Raw genomic sequence first — 22,531 nt, 5'->3', positions numbered from 1 at the left:
TTAGGAAGTGTTAAACTAAAAATAGATCTGTGACATCTCAGAGCTTCTCTGATTGGTTCAAATAAAACTTCTGTTCATTCATGAAGTGTCAGCTAAACAAACTGTATATCAACATACAACCATGAGTCCAACCAACAACAGCAGATAATGTCAGACAATCCTTAACAATAAACATATTATCAAACTAAAGCTGCGCGGTCCCTTTAAGAAATATGACATCTGAATTCATTACGGGTCCATAACACAAAAAGTAAAAAAGAAGAAGAACTAGCAGAGTGTCCATCATCATCATCGTTTATTGTTTCCAGCAGACAACCCTCGTTAAACCTTTAGTCATCTTTTGTTACAGTAACAACATTAATAGAACATTTAACTAATGTCAGGGACGAGCTGCACTAAAACGGACCGTCACTGTGATCCCGACGTCCTGTTGGTTCTGACGACACACGAACAGCAACATGCTAACATCAACATGCTAATCTCGTTAGCAGGTATCCATCCACCATCTTAGTTTAGCGTGTTAGCATGCTAACATTAGATCATTAGCGGGAACCATCTGAGCTGTTAGCATGACTCAAACATGTCAGCGGAGACGTAACATGTGATCAGTTAACACATGTGATCAGTTAACATGTGATCAGTTAACATGTGATCAGTTAACACGTGATCAGTTAACATGAGATCAGTTAACACACGTGATCACAACGTTCACGTCACAGGAAGTTAAAATAAAACTAAAAACTTAAAGTCAATTATTAATTAAAGGAAATTAAAATGATTCAATGTGTCGATAAAAAGTGAAAATCTGAGCAGCAAACACTGGAGACCACATTTCCCATAATGCACCTGTTGGTCAGCTCCTCTCTCAATGGATGACTGGAGCTGAAGCCAATCAGAGGCTCTGATCTTGAGGTCTCCTCCTCACTCATGATTGGCTCACATGCCCAGCTCGGCTCTAATTCGCTGACTCTGTGGCCATCTCTGTGCCCTGATTGGTCAGCTGGGTGTAGAGGCGGGACCTGAGGAAGCGTGGGTAGCTGTCCGCCTCCATCAGGCTGTAGATCTGATCCTGGGCCAGCTGGAAGGAGGCGGGACTAACGCCAAGATGCAAGCTCTGATTGGTGGATTCTCTGACAGACGAGTCTACGTTGACCTGGAGACAGACAGCAGTGATGTCACATGAACAATCAGACCAATCAGAGGACAGACAGGAGGGCAGACAGGTACCTGTCTTGCTGCGTTGGTAGAAATAAACTCTTCATAGATTTTCGCAGCTCTGGCAGCCATCTTGCTGAGGGGGCGTGTCCTCTTGAATCTTTCCACAGCCAACCAGAAGTCCAGGTTCTCCTCGCTGAACTCTGACCTCAGGAAGTGACGGAACACTGCCAGACCATCTGACCAATAGGAAGAGAGGAAGAAGATTGTTCAGCCAATAGAGACAGAGTGTCGTCATGTAGACTCCTCCCTTCATTGATTATTAGTTGAGCAGTGTTGAATCTTACACTGATTGGTCAGCAGAGCCTCCAGGTTCTCCGACCACCTCAGGACCTCACCAGGAGATGGTCTGAAAAACAAAACAAATGCACCTCAGACACTCTGGAACCAGACCTGGTCCAGACCCAACAGGAACCAGTAAGAACCAAAAGGAACAAATTAAACCCTGAACCTCTGAAACCAGTTGGACCCAGTTTGAACCAGTTCTGGTTCAGAGGGTTGGTGTCACCCCTAAAATACACGTCATGCAGAACGGCTTGAAACGGCTCCGCTCCGGAAAGGCAGCGTACTCCGCCGTCTGCCAACATGATCCGTTTGTGATGCGCTCAGGTGCGTCTCCACCGGCTACCGAGCGTCGCGAGAACGCACGAGATCTCGCGTGACCGTGTGATATTTCCGGCTGTCGTCTCTCTGACTCCTGCGATGACTTCAGGTCGGCCCCGCCCATTATGACGTGTTGTAATGAAACTCGATCCGCGGTGAACACGGAGTATTTTATTTTGAAAATCAACCGGGGTTTTATTTTGTATTTTGTAGCTGATTTCCTGCTCTGTGCTGAGTTTATGCTCCGTGCTCCGCGTGCAGTGCTTTAGGGTCAGTAGAAATGTTCTCACCTGTTGTTCCTCAGAGCTTTCTCCAAACTGTTGCCATGGACACAGGCACTGTTTTTCCGTCGTCGTAGAAATGGCAGGCGGCTCTGAACGTCAGCGGCTCTGAGGAGCAACAGGAAGTACAAACAAGTAAACAACTCGGACTGTTAAAGAAGGTCGGCCATGTTTGTTCCCTCACTGTGTCAGGGGAACAAAATGGCCGCCTCTAAATTCAAAAGATGCCTGCTGATGTTTTATTATTATTGTTTGTTTCTAACAGCTGTGAGCCTCACTGCACATGCTCAGTGGCGTCTGTTGGTGTACTTACAGGTTCCTGGTCTTCTTCTTCAGGTGCAGGTTTCTGAACTCGGCATCCTGAACCAACAAACAACAAACTGTCAGCCTGCTTCTCGTGGACTCCTGCTCTCCTCCAGGCTCTACGCTCTCATGTTCTTTGCTACTGGGATATTTTGGTCCCTACTGGGCTCTATGAGACTCTGGTCTGTCCTGGTCTGTCCTGGTCTGTACCTTGGTGCCATTGAGGAGCAGCAGCATGTGGTGCAGAGACCCCCCCTCTTTTGTCAGCTGTTTCCTCAGGGTGTGGATGGAGGGGCGTCGAGGGGCGGGGCTGGGGTCGGGGTCAAAGGTCGCGGGGCAGGTGAGTCGATGGATGGTGCTGTCGGACAGGAAGCGAGGCGATCGAGGTTCCTGCAGCAAAGAACCCTCGGAGAGCGAGCGCCGCAGAACTGAAGGACAACATCACACAACACATCAGACTGAGACGCAAGCCTGAGACCAGGCTCTGGTCTCTGCTGGTCTCTGGGGTTCAGACTGACCTTCAGGTCTGTAGATGAACTTCTCCTCAGCACCTCCTCCATCCTCCTCCTCGCTCTCCTCTTCCTCATTGAAGTGGGTGGAGCTGAGCAGGAGGCCCCGCACACAGACTCCCCCCACATGTTCAGATGTCTCCGAGGCACTCTCCCCCTCCCCCTGCTGCCGCTCCTCCACCTCCTCCTCCTCATCCTCACCCCTTCTCCTCCTCCTCAGGTCCTCCTCTGCTCCTCCCCTCTCCTTCCAGACCGGACTCCTCTGGTCGGAGCAGGATGGAGGAGGCGAGGGGAGGAACTGTGATAAGGTGGTGAAAGCCCTGGAAAGAGGTGAGGAAAAGGAGGAGGAGAAGGAAGAGCTGGGGGAGTAAGGAGAGGGAGGTCTGATAGGGTCACACAAAGAGGAGCAAGGAGCTGAGGAGTGAAGGAGGGGAGGATCACAGGAGGAGTAAGGAGGTGAGGAGTGAAGGAGGGGAGGATCAGAGGAGGAGTAAGGAGGTGAGGAGTGAAGGATGGGAGGATCAGAGGAGGATGGACGATAGAGGAGGTCAGACTGACGGAGAGAGAGGAGGCCAAAGTCTGAGGGGAGGTCTGAGAGCTGAGAGGAGTGGGGGGGGGGGTTAATAAATACGTGTTCTGTCGCCTCCTGCTGGCTGAGTTTGAAGTGACAACTTCCTGTTGATCACAGGTGTCTGTGTTGTACCTGGTGGGTGTGTCCGGTCTCCGTGGCGACCAGCTGTAGCTGGATGTTGTCATGGAGACAGAGACTGACTCGGACCTTCTGCTCGACGCTGAACGCCTCGAGACTGAAGAGACAACGCCAGGAACTCTGGGAGCTCCGCAGGAAGTAGATGTGGAGCGGCTCCGAGGACACTGTGTACACACCAAGTACACACAGTACACACATTACACTCAAGTACACACAGTACACACAGTACACACATTACACTCAACAAGTACACACAGTACACTCAAGTACACACAGTATCTGTGGTGGGTGTTGTTTGTGTTGGGAGGTCACATGACCTAAATGTTGCAGGGTGAACCAATCAGGACCCGCACTGTATTACCATTGAAGGAACAGGAAGTTAACAATCCAAACAGGAAGTCTGTGTGTGTGTGTGTGTGTGTGTGTATATATATGTGTGTGTGTGTGTGTATGTGTGTGTGTGTATGTGTATGTGTGTGTGTGTGTATATATGTGTGTGTGTGTGTGTGTGTGTGTGTGTGTGTGTGTGTGTGTGTGTGTGTGTATGTGTGTGTGTACCTTCTCTGAGCTGCAGTGTGTTCAGGTACAGTGGACTCTGTAGGACGTTACAGCGTCCGGCTTCGTCCTCTCTGGTGAAGAGCAGCAAGTCGCTGTAGATCAACACGGTCACCTGACACACACACAGTGATGATGTCACTTTGACCTCTGACCTCTGACTTCCTGATGGCGTCTCGTTTTTCTCCTGATCTTCACTTTTTCCTGAAAACATGAAACTCAAACACAGCAGCTTCCCAGAAACAGCTGAGTGTGTGAGTGTGTGTGTCAGTGTGAAACTGATCGTGGTTCAGGTCTCAGAGGTCAGCGTGTCCTTCAGGATCAGGTTCAAACGATCAATAATCAGACTGCAGAACATCAGCCAGGTTTACTGCGTGTTTGTAGTAATTCTGTATGTTTACAGTACTTCTGTGTGTTTACAGTACTTCTGTTTGTTTACAGTACTTCTGGGTGTTTACAGTACTTCTGGGTGTTTACAGTACTTCTGTGTGTTTACAGTACTTCTGGGTGTTTACAGTACTTCTGTGTGTTTACAGTACTTCTGTTGTTTACAGTACTTCTGTATGTTTACAGTACTTCTGGGTGTTTACAGTACTTCTGGGTGTTTACAGTACTTCTGGGTGTTTACAGTACTTCTGTAGTACTGACTGTCGTGTTTGTTGGTTTCTAATTAGCAGCTAGCAGTTAGCTTGTGGTACCTTTGTGGGCAGCAGGTCGGCCTGATGGAGAACCATTTCCTCGGCCATCAGCAGGGTTCTGTCTGAACTGCACAGGTCCAAAGGCTGAAAACAGAACAACAGAACACGAACAACTGTTTGTGATCCATCAGATGGTTGTGGTCTGGTCTGGTTATGGGTTCTGGACTGGTTCTGTGTTTTGGGTTCTGACCTGGACGAAGATGGGAAAGATCAGGGTCTTGGGCGCCAGGGTGACGTAGGTCCCGTAGGAAGAGCAGGGCAGATGTGATTGGACGATGGTGCAGTTCTGGTAGTTGCCGTAGTTACTGGGTGGGGCAGATGAAGAGGAGGCAGAGGTGGAGGGGGGTGGGGGCAGGGTGGAGGTCCGGCTGGTGAATGGTCTCTGTGATGACCCAGGTTGAGGGTCGTGGAGGTTCTGTCCTCTACTGGGGTGAGTCTGGTACAGACGACCTGTGATCGACAGCATCAGGTTACAATCAGTAATCAGTAATCTATCAATAATCTGTCATCAATAATCTATTATCAGTAATCTATCATCAGTAATCTGTAATCTATCATCAGTAATCTATCATCAGAAATCAGTAATCTATCAATAATCTGTCATCAATAATCTATTATCAGTAATCTATCATCAGTAATCTGTAATCTATCATCAGTAATCTATCATCAGTAATCTGTAATCTATCATCAGTAATCTATCATCAATAATCTATCATCAGTAATCTGTCATCAGTAATTTGTAATCTATCATCAGTAATCTATCATCTGTAATCTGTCATCAGTAATCTATCATCAGTAATCTGTAATCTGTCATCAGTAATCTATCATCTGTAATCTGTCATCAATAATCTATCATCTGTAATCTGTCATCAGTAATTTGTAATCTATCATCAGTAATCTATCATCTGTAATCTGTCATCAATAATCTATCATCAGTAATCTATCATCAGTAATCTATCATCTGTAATCTGTCATCAGTAATCTATCATCAGTAATCTATCATCAGTAATCTGTAATCTGTCATCAGTCATAAGTAATCTGTCATCAGTAATCTATCATCAGTAATCTGCCATCAGTAATCTATCAGTAATCTATCATCAGTAATCTGTCATCAGTAATCTGTAATCTGTCATCAGTCATAAGTAATCTGTCATCAGTAATCTGCCATCAGTAATCTATTAGTAATCTATCATCAGTAAACTATCATCAATCATCAGTAATCTGTCATCAGTCATCTGTAATCCGTCATCAGTAATCCATCATCAGTAATCTATCATCAGTAATCTGTCATCAGTAATCTGTAATCTATCATCAGTAATCTGTCATCAGTAATCTATCATCAGTAATCTGTCATCAGTAATCTGTCATCCATCATCAGTAATCTGTCATCAGTAATCTGTCATCAGTAATCTATCATCTGTAATCTATCATCAGTAATCTGTAATCTATCATCAGTAATCTGTAATCTATCATCAGTAATCTGTCATCAGTAATCTGTAATCTATCATCAGTAATCTGTCATCAGTAATCTGTAATCTATCATCAGTAATCTGTAATCTATCATCAGTAATCTGTCATCAGTAATCTGTAATCTATCATCAGTAATCTGTCATCAGTAATCTGTAATCTATCATCAGTAATCTGTCATCAGTAATCTGTAATCTATCATCAGTAATCTGTAATCTATCATCTGTAATCTATCATCAGTAATCTGTAATCTATCATCAGTAATCTGTCATCAGTAATCTGTAATCTATCATCAGTAATCTGTCATCAGTAATCTGTAATCTATCATCAGTAATCTGTAATCTATCATCAGTAATCTATCATCAGTAATCTGTAATCTATCATCAGTAATCTGTCATCAGTAATCTGTAATCTATCATCAGTAATCTGTCATCAGTAATCTGTAATCTATCATCAGTAATCTGTAATCTATCATCAGTAATCTGTCATCAGTAATCTGTAATCTATCATCAGTAATCTGTCATCAGTAATCTGTAATCTATCATCAGTAATCTGTAATCTATCATCAGTAATCTGTATCAGTATCAATACTCGCGTGGACGTCGTACCGATGGTTCCGTTCCTGTCGTGATAAACCGGCTGCAGCAGCTGAAACACAAACAGAACACGATGGATAACGTTATAAAAAGTTCTTTACAGAACCACACACTGATGATCCGAGGTTCTACGTCAGCTTCAGGGTTCTTAGTTCTGTTCTGGACAAAGGCGGGAACAATGGTTCTGGTTCAGGTGAAAAGTTCTATCAGTCATCGTCGAGGTCAGCTCAAAGGTTCTGTGCCATGTTCAAGATAGGGCGAAAGGTTCTAAGTTCTGGTTCTGAGTCAGGACTCATTAGTTAATATTAATGTTTTATTAATAATAAAAAAATAAAAATAAAAATAAAAAAATAATAATAATAATAATAATGACGGGGACCAGTTCTTATGGAAGGTTCTAGGTTTGGTTCTAAGACAGACCGAGTTCTGTTTGGGGTGTTGGGTTCTAACAGAAGTCATGGTGGTTCTGGTTCAGGTAAAAGGACAGGTGGGGTTCTGTTGGATCCAGCCCGTAGGTCCTGCCTCCTCAGACTCACCTGTCCTCCTTGATTGACAGGTGACAGGATGATGTAGTTGTCTCCATGTGATGATGTCACACGGGTTCCCTTCAGTGTTGCGGTACACGGCGAATACTCCGTCACTTCCTGTTCCTCCTCCTCCTCTTCCCGGTTCTCCTTCCTGTCCCTCCACAGAGAACCCAGAGCCCCCAAACTGGACCGGACCCCAGAACCCTGAGTCCGTCTGCGGCCATGTTTACTGTGGGCGGGGGGGGGCAGCAACTTTCTGCCTGTTGTCTAGGAGACGGAGAGGAGGGAGGAGCCACAGCAACATTAGCTTAGCATAAACACTGTTAGCGGAAAGTGGAAAGACAGGTGGACAGACGGGTATCAGGTGGACAGACAGGTAACAGGTGGACAGACAGGTAGACAGACGGGTATCAGGTGGACAGACAGGTGGACAGACGGGTATCAGGTGGACAGACAGGTACCTACCATGTTGTGTGTCGGTGGGCGGAGCAAAGTTTCACAGCCTGACCTGAACTCAGGTAAACCTCTCCAGACCACCAAGACGATGTGAGACGGGCAACTCCTAAACAGACAGACAGGTAGAGAGATAGACAGGTAGAGAGTAAACCTGAGCTCACCTGTCTCCAGCACAAACAGACCAATCAGCAGCGTCCAAACGTTAAAGGCCGATCAGACGTTACCTGATGGCGTGGGCGAGGTCTGCACACTTCCAGGTCTCCACAGGAAGTCCATTCAGCTGCAGGACCGAGTCGCCCTGACGGAGACCAGACTGATGAGCTGGACCACCTACAGACACAGACGACCAATCAGAGGAGAGCGAGGGCATGATGACCAATCACTGAGATCACATGACTGCTGACTCCGCCACAAAGAGAGGCGGAGTTATGGACTAACTGATCATGTGACTACTTCCTGTCTGTTCAGGTGTGTCTCACCTGAGTCGACGGCCTGGACTCGGACCGGACAGTCGGAGCAGATCGTGAACCCGAAACCATCTTTACCCCGAACCACGTTCACCTGAGGACAGACAGGAACACGACGTTATAACACCTGTCTGTCTGTCTGTCTGTAACTGTCTGTCTGTGTCTGTAACTGTCTGTCTGTGTCTGTGTCTGTAACTGTCTGTAACTGTCTGTCTGTGTCTGTCTGTCTGTGTCTGTAACTGTCTGTAACTGTCTGTGTCTGTAACTGTCTGTAACTGTCTGTAACTGTCTGTCTGCCTGAAGGTGGTCGGTGTTGACTCAGTCTGGATGTATGTGCCAGGTCGGGTCTTTCTGGGTCCTGGTCTCTGGTCTCTGGGCGGTTGCCATGACTCCTGTAAAGGTCGGCGTGTCCTCACAAAGGAAGGTAAATGTCCCTGAGTTCAGACTGACAGGCTCTTATTAAAACACTCCAGGACCGGGTCTGTACTGTTTGTTTCTCTGCAGGCCCGGCCCGGTTCACACGTCCACACACTCATCTGACATTTATTCCCAAGTGATGGATGCTGGAACATCATCAGGGATGGCCAGGTCCAGACCAGGACCAGGACCAAGAGAACAAGAGCAAAACCAAGAGACCAGGAGGGTTCTTTAACACTGCAGCTCGTCAACAGCAGGAAACACCTGAACCAATCAGGAGGAGGCTGAAGAGTTAACCTGCACACACACACACACACACACACACACACACACACACACACGAACACACACAGACCGGAGGAAATCACAAACAGCCAGTGACATCACACCCTGCAGCCAATCAGACGAGAGAATTGTTTCCTGCTGTTTGTTTTCTGAATGAAATTTAGTCTGAACAAAAATAAAGACTGAGACTGAGACCAGACTGAGACTGAGACTGAGACTAAGACCAGGCTGAGACTGAGACCAGACTGAGACCAGACTGAGACCAGACTGAGACTGAGACTGATACCAGACTGAGATCAGACTGAGACTGAGACTGAGACCAGACTGAGACTGAGACTGAGACCAGACTGAGACTGAGACCAGACTGAGACCAGACTGAGACCAGACTGAGACTAGACTGAGACTAAGACCAGGCTGAGACCAGACTGAGACTAAGACCAGGCTGAGACTGAGACTAGACTGAGACTGAGACCAGCCCACGATGAGCTGGACTGACTGAGACCAGTTTGACCCGACAGGGATCAGGAGACAAAATAAACTTCTGACTTTAATTAGATAAATATTTTGGATCTTGATGAGGGAAACAGAGACCTGGTTCTGGTTCTGAGTCCATTTGGACCCTGACAGACCTTTAATCAATAAACAGACTCAGACCTGTGGCAGGTTCTGTTCGATGCAGACTCGACACAGACGGTGGATGGTGTGCATGGTGCTGGGTCCTGGTGTTGGTTTAAATCTTCCACGGGTCCATGTGATCCTCCAACAGAGCAGAATCACCTCTAGTCCAGGTCCAAATCTGATCCAGGTCTAGGAGGCAGATCTGCTACAAGTCCAGATTTAAAAAGATAGATCCAGGTCCGGTCCAGAAGAACAGGTCTGACCCCAGAACCAGATCTAATTCAGGTGTGGGCTTCAGATCCAATCCACATCTACCTCAGTACCAAGTCCAAGTCTTCAGAAGCAAAACTAAATGTAAACCTGATTTAGAGACAGAACCAAGTCTGATCTGATCCAGGTTCAGACTTCACAGAACCAGACCCAAACCCAGACTTCAGAATAACCGATCAGAACCAGGTCTAACTCAGGTCCAGCTGGTCCATGTGAACCAGAGTGTGAGAGGTTCAGGACTGTTCTGGATCTGGAGTGTGTGTGTGGGAACCGATGGGCAGAAGAATAGCAGGAAACACACACACACACACACACACACGAAAACAGGGCATGTATCCCGCCGATAAGACACACACTTCCTGAACACACACACACACACACACACACACACACACACACACACACTTCAGGATCCTGGTCCGCTCTGCTGAAAAACAAATGATGGGATGTCTCTGCAGGTTGGTGTTGGTTACATGTGAATGAATCAATATTCCATGTGTGTGTGTTAACATCATTAACACACACACACACACACACACACACCCCAGAATATAAATGTGTCGTCTTGTTGTCAGCGCAGTAATGAAATCCAGTTTACTCAGGAAGAAGTCAGAGCAACAGACGAGCTGTCGTCCAGACAAACATTAAAGTTTCTATGATCTGAATAAAAACCACAAACACACACTCAGACATATCGGCTGTTATAAGCTGATCGTGTTCTGTTGCTGATGGAGGATCCAAAGTTATTAAGATCGATGTCATCATTTCTAAAATTAACATGTTTTTATGAAATATTCAGCGTCAGTCCACATTAGCCGACCTTTAAAAACACAAAACTGTTTGATCTCAGTGTGTTACCTGTGTTACCTCACCTGTGGTAAAGAAGATCAACTGGTAACCCACCAAAATAAAATCATAGATATCAGCGTAATGACGTCAAGTTCAATTTTCTACAACACAAAGATCAGGACTTTATTTAACATGAACCAGGGCCAGAACAAGGTTCTATGTTGAGGTTCAGGTTTATGTTCGGGTTCTACATTCAAGGTTCATGTTTGGGTTCTACGTTCAGGTTCTATGTTCAGGTTTATAAATCAGGTTTATAATCAGGTTCTACGTTCAGATTCTACATTTAGGTTTATAATCAGGTTCATGTTCAGGTTTATAATCAGGTTTTACGTTCAGGTTCAGGTTCTACGCTCAGGTTCTACGTTCAGGTTCTACGTTCAGGTTTATAATCAGGTTCCTGTTCGGGTTCTACGCTCAGGTTCTATGTTTGGGTTCTACATTCATGCTTATAATCAGGTTTATTTTCAAGTTCTACATTCAGGTTCTACGTTCAGGTTCTACATTCAGGTTCTACGTTCAGGTTCTATGTTCAGGTTCTACATTTGGGTTCAGGTTTAGAATCAGGCTCCATGTTCGGATTCAGGTTCAGGTTCTACGTTCAGGTTCATGTTCAGGTTCATGTTCTACGTTCAGGTTTATAATCAGGTTCATGTTCGGGTTCTACGCTCAGGTTCTATGTTTGGGTTCTACGTTCAGGTTCTACGTTCAGGTTCTACGTTCAGGTTCAGGTTTAGAATCAGGCTCTATGTTCGGGTTCTACGTTCAGGTTCTACGTTCAGATTCTACGTTCAGGTTCTACGTTCAGGTTCTACATTTGGGTTCAGGTTTAGAATCAGGTTCTATGTTTGGATTCTACGTTCAGGTTCTACATTCAGGTTCTACATTTGGGTTCAGGTTTAGAATCAGGCTCTATGTTTGGGTTCTACGTTCAGGTTCTACGTTCAGGTTCTACATTCAGGTTCTACATTCAGGTTCTACATTCAGGTTCAGGTTTAGAATCAGGCTCTATGTTCGGGTGCAGGTTCTACGTTCAGGTTCATGTTCTACGTTCAGGTTTATAATCAGGTTCATGTTCAGGTTCATGTTCGGGTTCTACGCTCAGGTTCTATGTTTGGGTTCTACGTTCAGGTTCATGTTCAGGTTCTATGTTCAGGTTCTACGTTCAGGTTCTACATTCAGGTTCAGGTTTAGAATCAGGCTCTATGTTCGGGTTCTACCTTCAGGTTCTACGTTCAGGTTCTACATTCAGGTTCTACATTTGGGTTCAGGTTTAGAATCAGGTTCTATGTTTGGGTTCTATGTTCAGGTTCTACGTTCAGGGTCTACATTCAGGTTCTACATTTGGGTTCAGGTTTAGAATCAGGTTCTATGTTTTGGTTCTACATTCAGGTTCTACATTTGGGTTCAGGTTTAGAATCAGGCTCTATGTTTGGGTTCTACGTTCAGGTTCTACATTCAGGTTCTACGTTCAGGGTCTACATTCAGGTTCTACATTTGGGTTCAGGTTTAGAATCAGGTTCTATGTTTGGGTTCTACGTTCAGGTTCTACATTCAGGTTCTACATTCAGGTTCAGGTTTAGAATCAGGCTCTATGTTTGGGTTCTACGTTCAGGTTCTACGTTCAGGTTCTACATTCAGGTTCAGGTTTAGAATCAGGCTCTATGTTCGGGTTCTGGGCTCGTTTGTTTTCAGGTTGAGTATAGCAGATCATGTATGTTCTGTGTGTCATGTATGAAGCAGGAGCTTCACTCTATAATTCATCACATGTGAATCTTTGATGAGTCTTCAAACACACACAGGTCAGCTCTCGTCTGATTGGACGGGATGTTAGGACTTCCTCTGGCTCCGTGCAGGTTCTGAACTGTTGGACTCTCCCTCATCATGAGGTACTGGAAGGCCCAGAGGTCTTTCTTCAAGTCTCTCAAGTCAGGTCCAACGTGAGAACAAAGACAGTCCCAGTTCAAACAAGTCTCAGAACAAGTCCTACATCAAGACCAGGTAATAAGACAGGACAAGGAAGTCCAGGACCACGTTTCCAGGTATGGTTCCTAGTCTGACATGTCTAAGTCTAACTTCAGTCCAAAGTCCCAGGTCCAGACCAGGTCCAACCTCGTCTACTCAACAACACTGATGATGTAAATGTTTGCGTTTGTGTCATGTGACTCACTGTCAGTTGCTGGATGCTGGCCCGTGTCGCCTGCCGTTGGTTGCTGTGCAGTGTGGAGATGTTGGCAGGGTCGAGGTTCTGAGGTCGACTCGAGGTCAGGCTGTAGTTTGTCAGGTCTTTGAGTCCAGTGGTGGCGTTGGACAGGTTGGTGGTGGTGACGCGGGTCGGGTCGGTATCTGGGGCGGAGTCTGGAGTCCTCCTGAGGTCTGCTGCAAGAAGATAACCAGCATCATCATCATCATGACCTGCAGCGTCGTCCCACGACCACGCAGTGTTCTTCCAGAACATCCTGGATGTTCTCAGACCGGGACAGACCAGATCAGGACTGGGACAGACCGGATCAGTCAGACAGTCTAACCCTGCATGAGGGGGTCCAGACTGCCCGACTCTGCTGGACTCTAACAAACCAGTGAAACGACGTAAACCGATCCGACTCGTCCAGCTGCTACAGACCAAAGAAGAAGTGTTTGTTCTTCTGTCCTCTCGTCTCTGCTCGGTCGAACGAGAGTCAGATCACAGTGTGATGTCAGAGAGAGAGAGAGAGAGAGAGAGAGAGAGAGAGAGAGAGAGAGAGAAAACCATCAATTCTTTCCATCCAATTAAGCAGGACTTTAAATCCATCAGCACACTTGAATCAGGCAGCGTGCTTCTGAACACTAAACATGCTTCACATACATTTAAGCAAGATCTTGCTCGTGTCTGTAACTGTCTGTGTTGTAACTGTCTTGTCTGTCTGTACCTGTAAACTGTTGTATACTGTCTTGGTCTGTAGAACTGCTCTGTCTGTGTTCTGTAACTGTCTGTGTCTTAACGGTCTCTGTAAAACGTCTGTGTCTGTAAATGTCTCTGTAAACTGTCTGTTCGGAACTGGCTCTGTCTGTAAACTGGCTGGATGGTCTGTCACTGTCGTGTCTCTGTCCACGGTCTGTGTCTGTAACTGTCTGTAAACTGTCTGTCTGTGGCTTTAATCTCTCTGTGGGTCTGTAACTGTCTTCTGTGTCTGTAAATGTCTGTATGTCTGTATTGTGTCTGTAATGTCTGTCTGTGTCTGTACACCTGTCTGTCTGTGTCTGTAACCTGTCTGTAACTGTCTGGTCTGTAACCTGTCTGTGTTCTGTACAATGTCTGTGTCTTTAAAACTGGTTATGTCTCTGTAACTGTCTATGTCTGTACTGTCTGTGGGCTGTAACTGTCTTCGTCTGTAACTGGCCTGTGTTGTAAACAGGTCTAGGTCTGTAACGTGTGTCTTATGTCTGTACACTGTCTGTGTCGTAATGTCCTGTCCGGTGTCTCTGTAACGCGTGTCTGTCTTAATGTTGCTGTAAATGGTACGTTCTGTACTTGTCTGTAACTGTCGTACGTCTGTAACTGTCTTGATCTGTAAACTGTCTGTCTTGTGTCTGTAACTGTGTCGGTGTAACTGTCTTCTGATAACTTGTCGTCTGTAAACCTGTCTCTGTAACTGTCTCTGGGTCTGGTAATGTCCTGTCTGTAACTGTGCTAGTCTGTGTGGCCTGTAGACCGTCGTGTCTGTAAACGTCTGTAACTCTGTGAACTCGTGTAATGCTCTGTGTCTGTAACTGCTCTGGGTGTGTGTAAACTGCCCTGTTTTTGTGTCTGTAAGCTGTCGTAACGTGTCTGTCTGTACTGTCTGTCGGTGTCGTACTGGTATGTCTGTTGTCTTAACGGTCAGTGTACGTCTGTGGGAACTGTTGTTTTACTCTGGTCTGTCGGCTGTTGTCTGTAACGTCTTCATGTCGTGTAACTTCTGTGCTTAAACTGTTCTGGTCTGTAACGTCTGGTAAGCTGTCTGTCTGTGTCTGTAACTGTCTCGCTAGGTCTAGTAACTGTGTCCATAGGTGTCTGTAACGCTGTCTGTAACGTCTTGTCTGTAACGTGTCTGTAACTTGTCTGTACTTCACCTGCGTGTCTGTAACGCGGTCTGTCCTTGCATAGTTAACTACTTGGTCTGATAAACTGTCTGTCTGGTCTGTAACTGTCATCTGGTACTGTTGTCTGTAACGTCTTGGATACACTGTCTTGTCACCTGTAACTGTCCTCACTTGGTGTATGTCCCTTGTGTACTGTATACTTGTCTGTAACTGTGTCCTGGTAAAGCTGTTACTGTCATAATGGCATGTCTGTGAGCCTAGTCTGTGTCTGTAACTGTCATGTGTCGGTAACTGTCATCGGTTGTGGTCTGTCTGAACGTGTCCTGTCACTGCTGTCTGTGTACTGTAGCTGTCTGTTAACTGTCCTTTCTGTAACGTCTGTCTGTCTGTAACCCTGGCTACTCTGTACACTGGCTGTGCGTGTACTGAATGTTGTCGTTCTGTGTCGGTAAGTCTGTCTGTCTGTGTCTGTACACTGTCTGTAAAAGTCTGTCTGTGTCTTCACGGTCTTCTGGTGGTGTCGTAACTGTCTGTGTCTGTAACTGCTGTGTCTGTAAACTGGTCGTAACTTCGTCTGTACCGTGGGTCTGTCTGTAACGTCTGTCGTCTGTCACATGCTCGTGTCTGTAAACTGTTCTGCTGAACTGTCCGTGCTGTCTGAACTGTCTCGTCTGTGTCTGTAAGTCGTAAGGTCGGATGGTCTGTAGGTCTGTTTTCCTGAAACTGCTCTGTGTCGGTAAACTGGTCTGTACTGTTCTGTTCGGTGACTGGCTAACCCTGTCTGTGTCTGTAAACTGTCTGTCTAGTGTCTGTACTGCTCGTAAAACTGTCTGTATGTAATGCTGTGCTCTGTAAATGCTGTGTCTGTCTGGCGGTAACCTGGTCTGTCTGTGTTCTGTTAACGCTGATACTGTCTGTGTCTGTAAACTCTGTAAACTGGGTGTGTGTGCTGTACGACTGTACGGGGTGTCTGTAACTGCCGTCTGTGGAATACGAACTGGGCTCGTAACTGGGCGTGTCTGTGAACTGTTCTGTGACGGTTTCGTGGTCTGTACTGTGCGTGGTGCTGTAACTGTCTGTGGTCGGTAAACGTCTGACTGCGTCATGTCAACTGTCGGTTGGGGCGGACCTCTGTGGATGCGGGGAACGCTGTCTGTTTTAAACGTGGGGCGGTGCTGGAACTGTCTGAACGTCGTAACTGTGTGGACTGTCGGTCTGTATGTACTGTGTCTGTAACTGGGCTGTTAGCAGTGTAAACATGGTTCGGTCTGTAAGGCTGGTCTGTGCTGTGGTCTGTCAATCGTCGTTCTTGTGCGGAACCTGTCTCGGTAACTGACTGCGGGTCGGTAATGACGTGTGTACCTTGTCTTAGTCTGGAACTGGTCTTCGTCAGCTGTAACTGGGGGTCCTGCTAATGTCGTGGATGTAACGGGCTGTTCTGGTCCTGTCTGTTCTGTAACTGTCGTACTGTACGTGTCTGTAATGTCTGCTGTCTGTGAACTGGTCTGTCTGTGTCTGATAACTGCTGGTGTCCTAACTGTCCGTGTCTGTGTAAGTGTAACTGTTGTGTCCTGTAACTATTGTCCCTGGTGTCTGTAATGTCTGTCTGTGTCTGTAACGTTGTCGCGGTCTGTGGTCTGTAGACCTGGCCAATGCATGTGTCTGTGACCTGTCTGGTCTGTCTGTACTGTCTCTGTCTGTAACTGTCTGTCGATGAGCTGTAATGCTGTCTGGTAACTGTCTGTCTTGTCTGTAAACGGGTCGCTGTGTCGTGATTGTTGTGGGTAAACTGCTGACTGTTCTTGTAACTCGTTGTCTCTGTAGTCGTCACGTCGTGTGTACTCTACTGCTGTCTGTAACCTGTCTGCTGTGTCTGTTACACGCGGCTCTGTAAGTCTGTACTGTTCTGTGTCTGTAAACTGTCTGGTCTGTAAACTGTGCTTCTGTAAACTGTCGTCTGTAACTGTCTGTAAACTGTCTGTATGTAACTGGCTCTGCGGAGCGTTGCTGTTAAAGTAACTGTCGGTGTCGTACAAAGCTGTCTGTACACTGTCTGTGCTGTGTCTCGACTTCGTCTGTAATGTCGTCTTGTCTGTAACTGTCTCGTGCTGGTACGCTGTCTGTGAAACTGTCTGTGTCTGTAAGCTGTCTGTCTGGTGTTCTTCTGTAAGCTGTCTTGCGGAAGATGTGTCGTGTTGGATGTAACGTCTTGTGATTCTGTGCTGTTGCTGGCGGTCGTACTTCTGTCGGCGGGTTCTGTCGCCGTACTGGCTGTACTCTGTGTACTTCTGTGTCTACTGACTGTAAAGTCGGTAACTGTCTGTCGGCATGACGTGTTGACTCACTGTGGTATTGTGGAGCGGGTGCTGTCTATCAGGTGTCGGCGTGCAGTTTCTGATCCCTGAAAGTCGGCCTCAAAGGAGGTAATGTTCCCTGAGTTCAGACTGGACAGGCTCTTATTTAAAACACTCAGACCGGTATCGCTAGTGTTTGTTAATTCTCTGGCAGGCCCGCCCGTTCACAGTCCAACACTATGCTGACATGTCTTAGGTCCCAAGTGATGGATGCTGCAACTCATCCAGGGATGGCCAGTCGGAAGACCAGACCCAGACCAAGAGAACAAAGCAAAACACAAGAGGACCGGATGGTTTATTTAACACTGCAGAGATCGTCAACAGCCAGGAAACACTGAGAACAACGCATAGCAGGAGGAGGTCTGAGAGTTTAACCTGTCACACACACAACACACACACACAAACACAACCACCACACGCACAATCACACACACCCTCACACACCACACACACACCCACACACCACAACACAACACTACACCCAACACGAACACAAAGAACGGAGGGAATCACAAAACAGCCAGTGACATCAAACACCGCTGCAGCCAATCAGTACGAGAGGAATTAGTATCCTGCTGTTTGTTTCTGAATGAAATTATAGTCTGAACCAAAAATAAAAGACTGAGACTGGAGACCAGACTGAGGACCTGCGCTGAGACATAAGACCAGGCTGAGACTGAGTACCAGACATGCAGACCAACTGAGACCAGGACTGAGACTGGACTATACCAGACTGAGATCGACTGAGATAGACTAGTACCAGATAGACTCGAACTGTAGACTAACCTGAGACAGCGGACATGAACCAGACTGAGACTCAGGTACTGAGACCAGACTGATACTAATCTGAGACTAGACCGGCTGAGACCAGACTGAAGATGAAAAGACCGCAGGCTGAGACTGGACTAGACTGAGACTGAGGACCAGCCCCGATGAGTTGACGACTGTAGATGAGACCAGTAATGTTGACAACCGCACGGGATCAGGAAGACAAAATAAAACTTCTTGTTAAGCTAAATTAGTTAATAATATTTTGGATGCTCGTGTAAGGGAATGAACAGAGACCTGGATTCCAAATGGTATCTGAGTTCCATGGTTGGCCTCTGACATACCTTTACATAAACACAGACCCTCAGACCTGTGGCAGTTTCTGTTCGTGCAGAGAAAGCAGATCAAAGATACAACAGACGTGGATGCTGGTGCAAGTTGGCCCAGTTGCGGGTCTTGTTTTAAAATCTTCCAGGGGTCCATGGATCCGCCCACAGAGCGAATCACCTCTATCCCGGTCCAAATCTGATCCAGGTCAGGAGGCAGAATCGCTAAACAAGTCCAGATTGTAAAAAGATAGATCCAGGTCCGTCCAGAAGAACAGGCTGACCAACCAGAACCAGATCTAATTCATGTGGTTTCTTCAGATCCATTCACAATCTACTCTCTAGTACCAGTCACAAGTCTTCAGAAGACAAAACTAAAATGTAAACCTGATTTAGAGACGACCAAGTCTGATCGATCCAGTTCAGACTTCAGACAACCAACCAAACCCAGGACTTCAGAATAACCGATCAAACCAGGTCTATAATCGTTCCAGCTGTGTCCTCAGTGTAACCAAGGTGTAGAGGTTCAGGGACTGTTACTGGATCTGGATGTGTGTGTGGAAGCCGATGAGGCAGAAAGAAAGCAGGAAACACACACACCACACACACACGCACAGGAAAAAACGCGGGGCATGGATCACCGCCGATAAGAACACACGTTCCTGAACACACACACAAACACACACACACACACACACAACACACCTACACACACAACACCACACACACACACAACCACACACCACATCTTCAGGATCTCCTGGTCCGCTCTGCTGAAAACAAATGAATGGGATGTCTCTGCGGTTGGTGTTGGTTACATGTGAATGAACAATATCACATGTGTGTGTGTTTAACATCTACACACACAGCCACCCACACAACCCCAGAATAATAAATGGGTCGTCTTGTTGGCAGCGCAGTAAATGCAATCCGTTACTCAGAAGAAGTCAGAGCAAACCGGGACGAGGCTTCGTCCAGAACAAACATTAAAGTTTTTCGAATACTGACAATAAAAACCACAACAAACCAGCATAATCGGCTGTTAAAGCTGATGCGTTGTTCTTGCTGTATGGAGGATAAGAAAGTTCGATGACGATGTCATCTATTTCTAAGATATTAAACATGTTTTTTATGAAAATGATTCAGCGTCAGTGCATCCATTGAGCCGACTAAAACACAACAAACGTTGTATCTCAGTTGTGTTCCCTGTGTTACATCTCAACCTGTGTGGAAATAAAGTGCAACTGGTAACCCACCAAATAAAAATCATAGATATCAGCACGTAATGCGTGCAAGTCTCAATTAATTCTACAACAACACAGAGCAGGACTTTATTTAACATGAAACCAGGGCCAGAACAGGTGCTATGTTGAGGTTCAGGTTTATGTTCGGTTCTACATTCAAGTTCAGGTTTGGGTTGCTAACGTTCAGGTTCTATGTTCAGGTTTATATTAAATCAGGTTGTATAATCAGGTTCCGTTACGTCAATTCTACATTTAGGTTCATAAATCACAGGTGCATGTTCAGTTTAATAATCAGGTTTACGTTCAGGTCAGGTGCTAACGCTCAGGTTCTACGGTCAGGTTCAAGGTTCGACGTGTCAGGTTTATAATCAGTTTCCCTGTCGGTTCTACGTCTCAGTCTCTATGTTTGGGTTCTAACATCCATGGCTTTAAATCAGGTTTATTTTTCAAGTTCGACATTCAGGTTCTACGTTCAGGTGTCTCACATTCAGGGTTCTACGTTCAGGGTTCTATGTTCAGGTCTATCTACATTTGGGTGGTCAGGTGTTAGGAAATCAGGCTCCATGGTCGGATTCGGTTCAGGTTTCAGTCAGGTTCTGTTTGCAGGTTCATGTTCTATAGACGTTCGGAGGTTTATATCATGTTCATGTTCGGTTTCTCGGCTCAGGTTCTTATGTTTGTTCTTACGTTCAGGTTCTACTTCAGGTTCTACGTTCAGGTTCAGGTTTAGACATCAGGCTCTCTAATGTTCGGTTCTACGTTCAGTTTTTCTACGTTCAGATTCTACGTTCGGTGTCTACTCTTCAGGTTCTACGTTCAGATTCTCTCTTCAGTGTTCTCGTTCAGGTTCTTAACATTTGGGTTCAGTTTTAGAATCAGGTTTCTAATGTTTGGATTCTAACGTTCAGGTTTCTACATTTCAGGTTTCACATTTTGGGTTCCGGTTTAGAATCCGAGCCGTCTATGTTTGGGTTCTACGTTCAGGATTCTACGTTCCGGTTACGATCAGGTTCTACATTCAAGGTTCATACATCAGGTTCCAGTTTAGAATCAGGCGCTATGATTCGCGGTGCAGTTCTACTTCAGGTTGCTGTTCTACGACTTCAGGTTTATAATCAGGTTCATGTTCAGTTCATGTTCGGTTTCTCGCTCAGGTTCTAGTTTGTGTACTCAGGTTCTTCGTTCTATGTCAGTTTCGGGTTCAGTTCCTATTCTTCAGTTAGATCACGCTCTAGGGGGTTCCTATCATGTCTACTCACGTAGTTTCTACATTCAGTTTTACATGGGTGTTTTTAGATCAGGTCTATTTGGGTTCATGGGGTTCTACTTCAGGCTCCACATCAGTTAACATTTGTCAGGTTAGTGAATCATTCACAGGGTTCTACATTCATGACTGGTTCAGGTTTAGAATTAGGTGTCTATGTTTGGGTTCTGACTTCAGGTGTCTAGATTCAGGTTGTAACTTCAGTCTATTCAGGGTTACTACTTTGGGGTTCAGGTTTAGAATCAGGTTCAGTGTGGTGGACGTTTGGTTCTAATTCAGGTTCTACATGGCGGGCAGGTTTGAATCAGACCATGTGGGTCTCTTCAGGCTCATTCGTTCCGTTCGGTTATCGTTCTCCATGTTCGGTGACAGTTCTATGTTGTTCACGTAGGTTCTACATCTCAAGGTTCATGTTAGAACAGGTCTTTGGTGTATTTTCAGGTTCAGGTATTTAAGCAGGCCTATGTTCGGGTTCTGGTCTCGGGTTTTCAGGTTGAGTATAGCAGATCAACATGTATGTTCTGTGTGTCATTCTGAAGCAGGAGCTTCACTCTATAATTCATCACATGTGAATCGTTGATGAGTCTTCAAACAACACAGGTCAGCTCTCGTCTGATTGGACGGGATGTTAGGACTTCCTCTGGCTCCGTGCAGGTTGAACTGTTGGACTCTCCCCTCATCATGAGGTACTGGAAGGCCCAGAGGTCTCTTTCAAGTCTCTCAAGTCAGGTCAACGTGAGAAAAAAGACAGTCCCAGTTCAAACAAGTCTCAGAACAAGTCCTAAATCAAGACCAGGTAATAAGACAGACAAGGAAGTCCGGACACGTTTCCAGTATGGTTCCTAGTCTGACATGTCTAAGTTAACTTCAGTCAAAGTCCCAGGTCCGACCAGGTCGAACATCGTCTACTCACAACATGATGATGTAAATGGTTGCGTTTGTGTCCATGTGACTCACATGTCAGTTGCTGGATGCTGGCCCGGGTCGCGCTGCTGTTGGTTGCTGTTTCTGTGCAGTGTGGAGTGTGGCAGGGTCGAGGTGTCTGAGGTCGACTCGAGGTCAGGCTGTAGTTTGTCAGGTCTTTGAGTCCGTGGTGTGCGTTGGACAGGTTGTGGTGGTGACGCGGGTCGGGTCGGTATCTGGGGCGGAGTCTGGAGTCCTCCTGAGTCTGCTGCAAGAAGATACCAGCATCATCATCATCATGACCTGCAAGCGTCGTCCCACGACCACGCAGTGTTCTTCCAGAAACATCCTGGATGTTCTCCAGACCGGGACGAGACCAGATCAGGACTGGGACAGACAGGATAAGTCAGAGTCTAACCCTGATGAGGGGGTCCAGACTGCGCCCGACTTGCTGGACTCTAACAAACCAGTGAAACGACTAAACCGATCCGACTCGTCCAGACTGCCTACAGACCAAAGAAGAAGTGTTTGTTCTTCTTTCTGCCTCTCGCTCCTGTCGTCGACGTCGAGTCAATATCGACAGTGTGAATGTCAGAGAGAGAGAGAGAGAGAGAGAGAGAGAGGAGAGGAGAGAGAAGGAGAGGAGAGAGGAGAGAGGAGAGAGAGAGAGGGAGAGAGAGAGAGAGAGAGAGAGAGAGAGAGAGAGTAGGTGTTTACACTGAGATTTAGTGGAGTCACAGACGTGACGAGTGGGTGAGGATGAGCGTGGAGAGGGAGAGAGGAGCGGA

The 22,531-nt window shown here is 46.3% G+C and overlaps 1 protein-coding gene across 2 annotated transcripts in view; it reads right to left on the bottom strand.

Annotated features, from left to right (window-relative positions):
- Positions 1-276: 276 nt before the first annotated feature.
- The window catches only part of LOC104935612 (regulator of G-protein signaling 3-like), a 26,459-nt gene continuing 4,204 nt past the window's right edge, over positions 277-22,531 (bottom strand). The window contains exons 10-27 of one of the 2 annotated variants that reach the window (XM_027284440.1): positions 12,993-13,201; positions 8,399-8,480; positions 8,144-8,249; positions 7,929-8,025; positions 7,473-7,730; positions 6,949-6,988; positions 5,064-5,323; positions 4,874-4,957; positions 4,179-4,290; positions 3,615-3,784; positions 3,438-3,509; positions 2,921-3,407; positions 2,613-2,830; positions 2,413-2,459; positions 2,109-2,207; positions 1,503-1,564; positions 1,228-1,394; positions 277-1,153 (exon numbers count right to left, since the gene is read on the bottom strand). In XM_027284440.1, the coding sequence (XP_027140241.1) occupies positions 956-1,153; positions 1,228-1,394; positions 1,503-1,564; positions 2,109-2,207; positions 2,413-2,459; positions 2,613-2,830; positions 2,921-3,407; positions 3,438-3,509; positions 3,615-3,784; positions 4,179-4,290; positions 4,874-4,957; positions 5,064-5,323; positions 6,949-6,988; positions 7,473-7,730; positions 7,929-8,025; positions 8,144-8,249; positions 8,399-8,480; positions 12,993-13,201 (2,768 nt within the window). In that variant the 3' untranslated portion in view covers positions 277-955. The remainder of the gene's footprint in view (positions 1,154-1,227; positions 1,395-1,502; positions 1,565-2,108; positions 2,208-2,412; positions 2,460-2,612; positions 2,831-2,920; positions 3,408-3,437; positions 3,510-3,614; positions 3,785-4,178; positions 4,291-4,873; positions 4,958-5,063; positions 5,324-6,948; positions 6,989-7,472; positions 7,731-7,928; positions 8,026-8,143; positions 8,250-8,398; positions 8,481-12,992; positions 13,202-22,531) is intronic. The other variant, XM_027284441.1, reaches the window with a different exon arrangement.

The sequence above is a fragment of the Larimichthys crocea genome, chromosome XI (assembly GCF_000972845.2).
Source record: "Larimichthys crocea isolate SSNF chromosome XI, L_crocea_2.0, whole genome shotgun sequence".
Taxonomy (NCBI): Eukaryota; Metazoa; Chordata; class Actinopteri; family Sciaenidae; genus Larimichthys; species Larimichthys crocea.
Note: the sequence above shows the minus strand (reverse complement) of the source record. Positions and strands in the feature narration are given on the sequence as shown.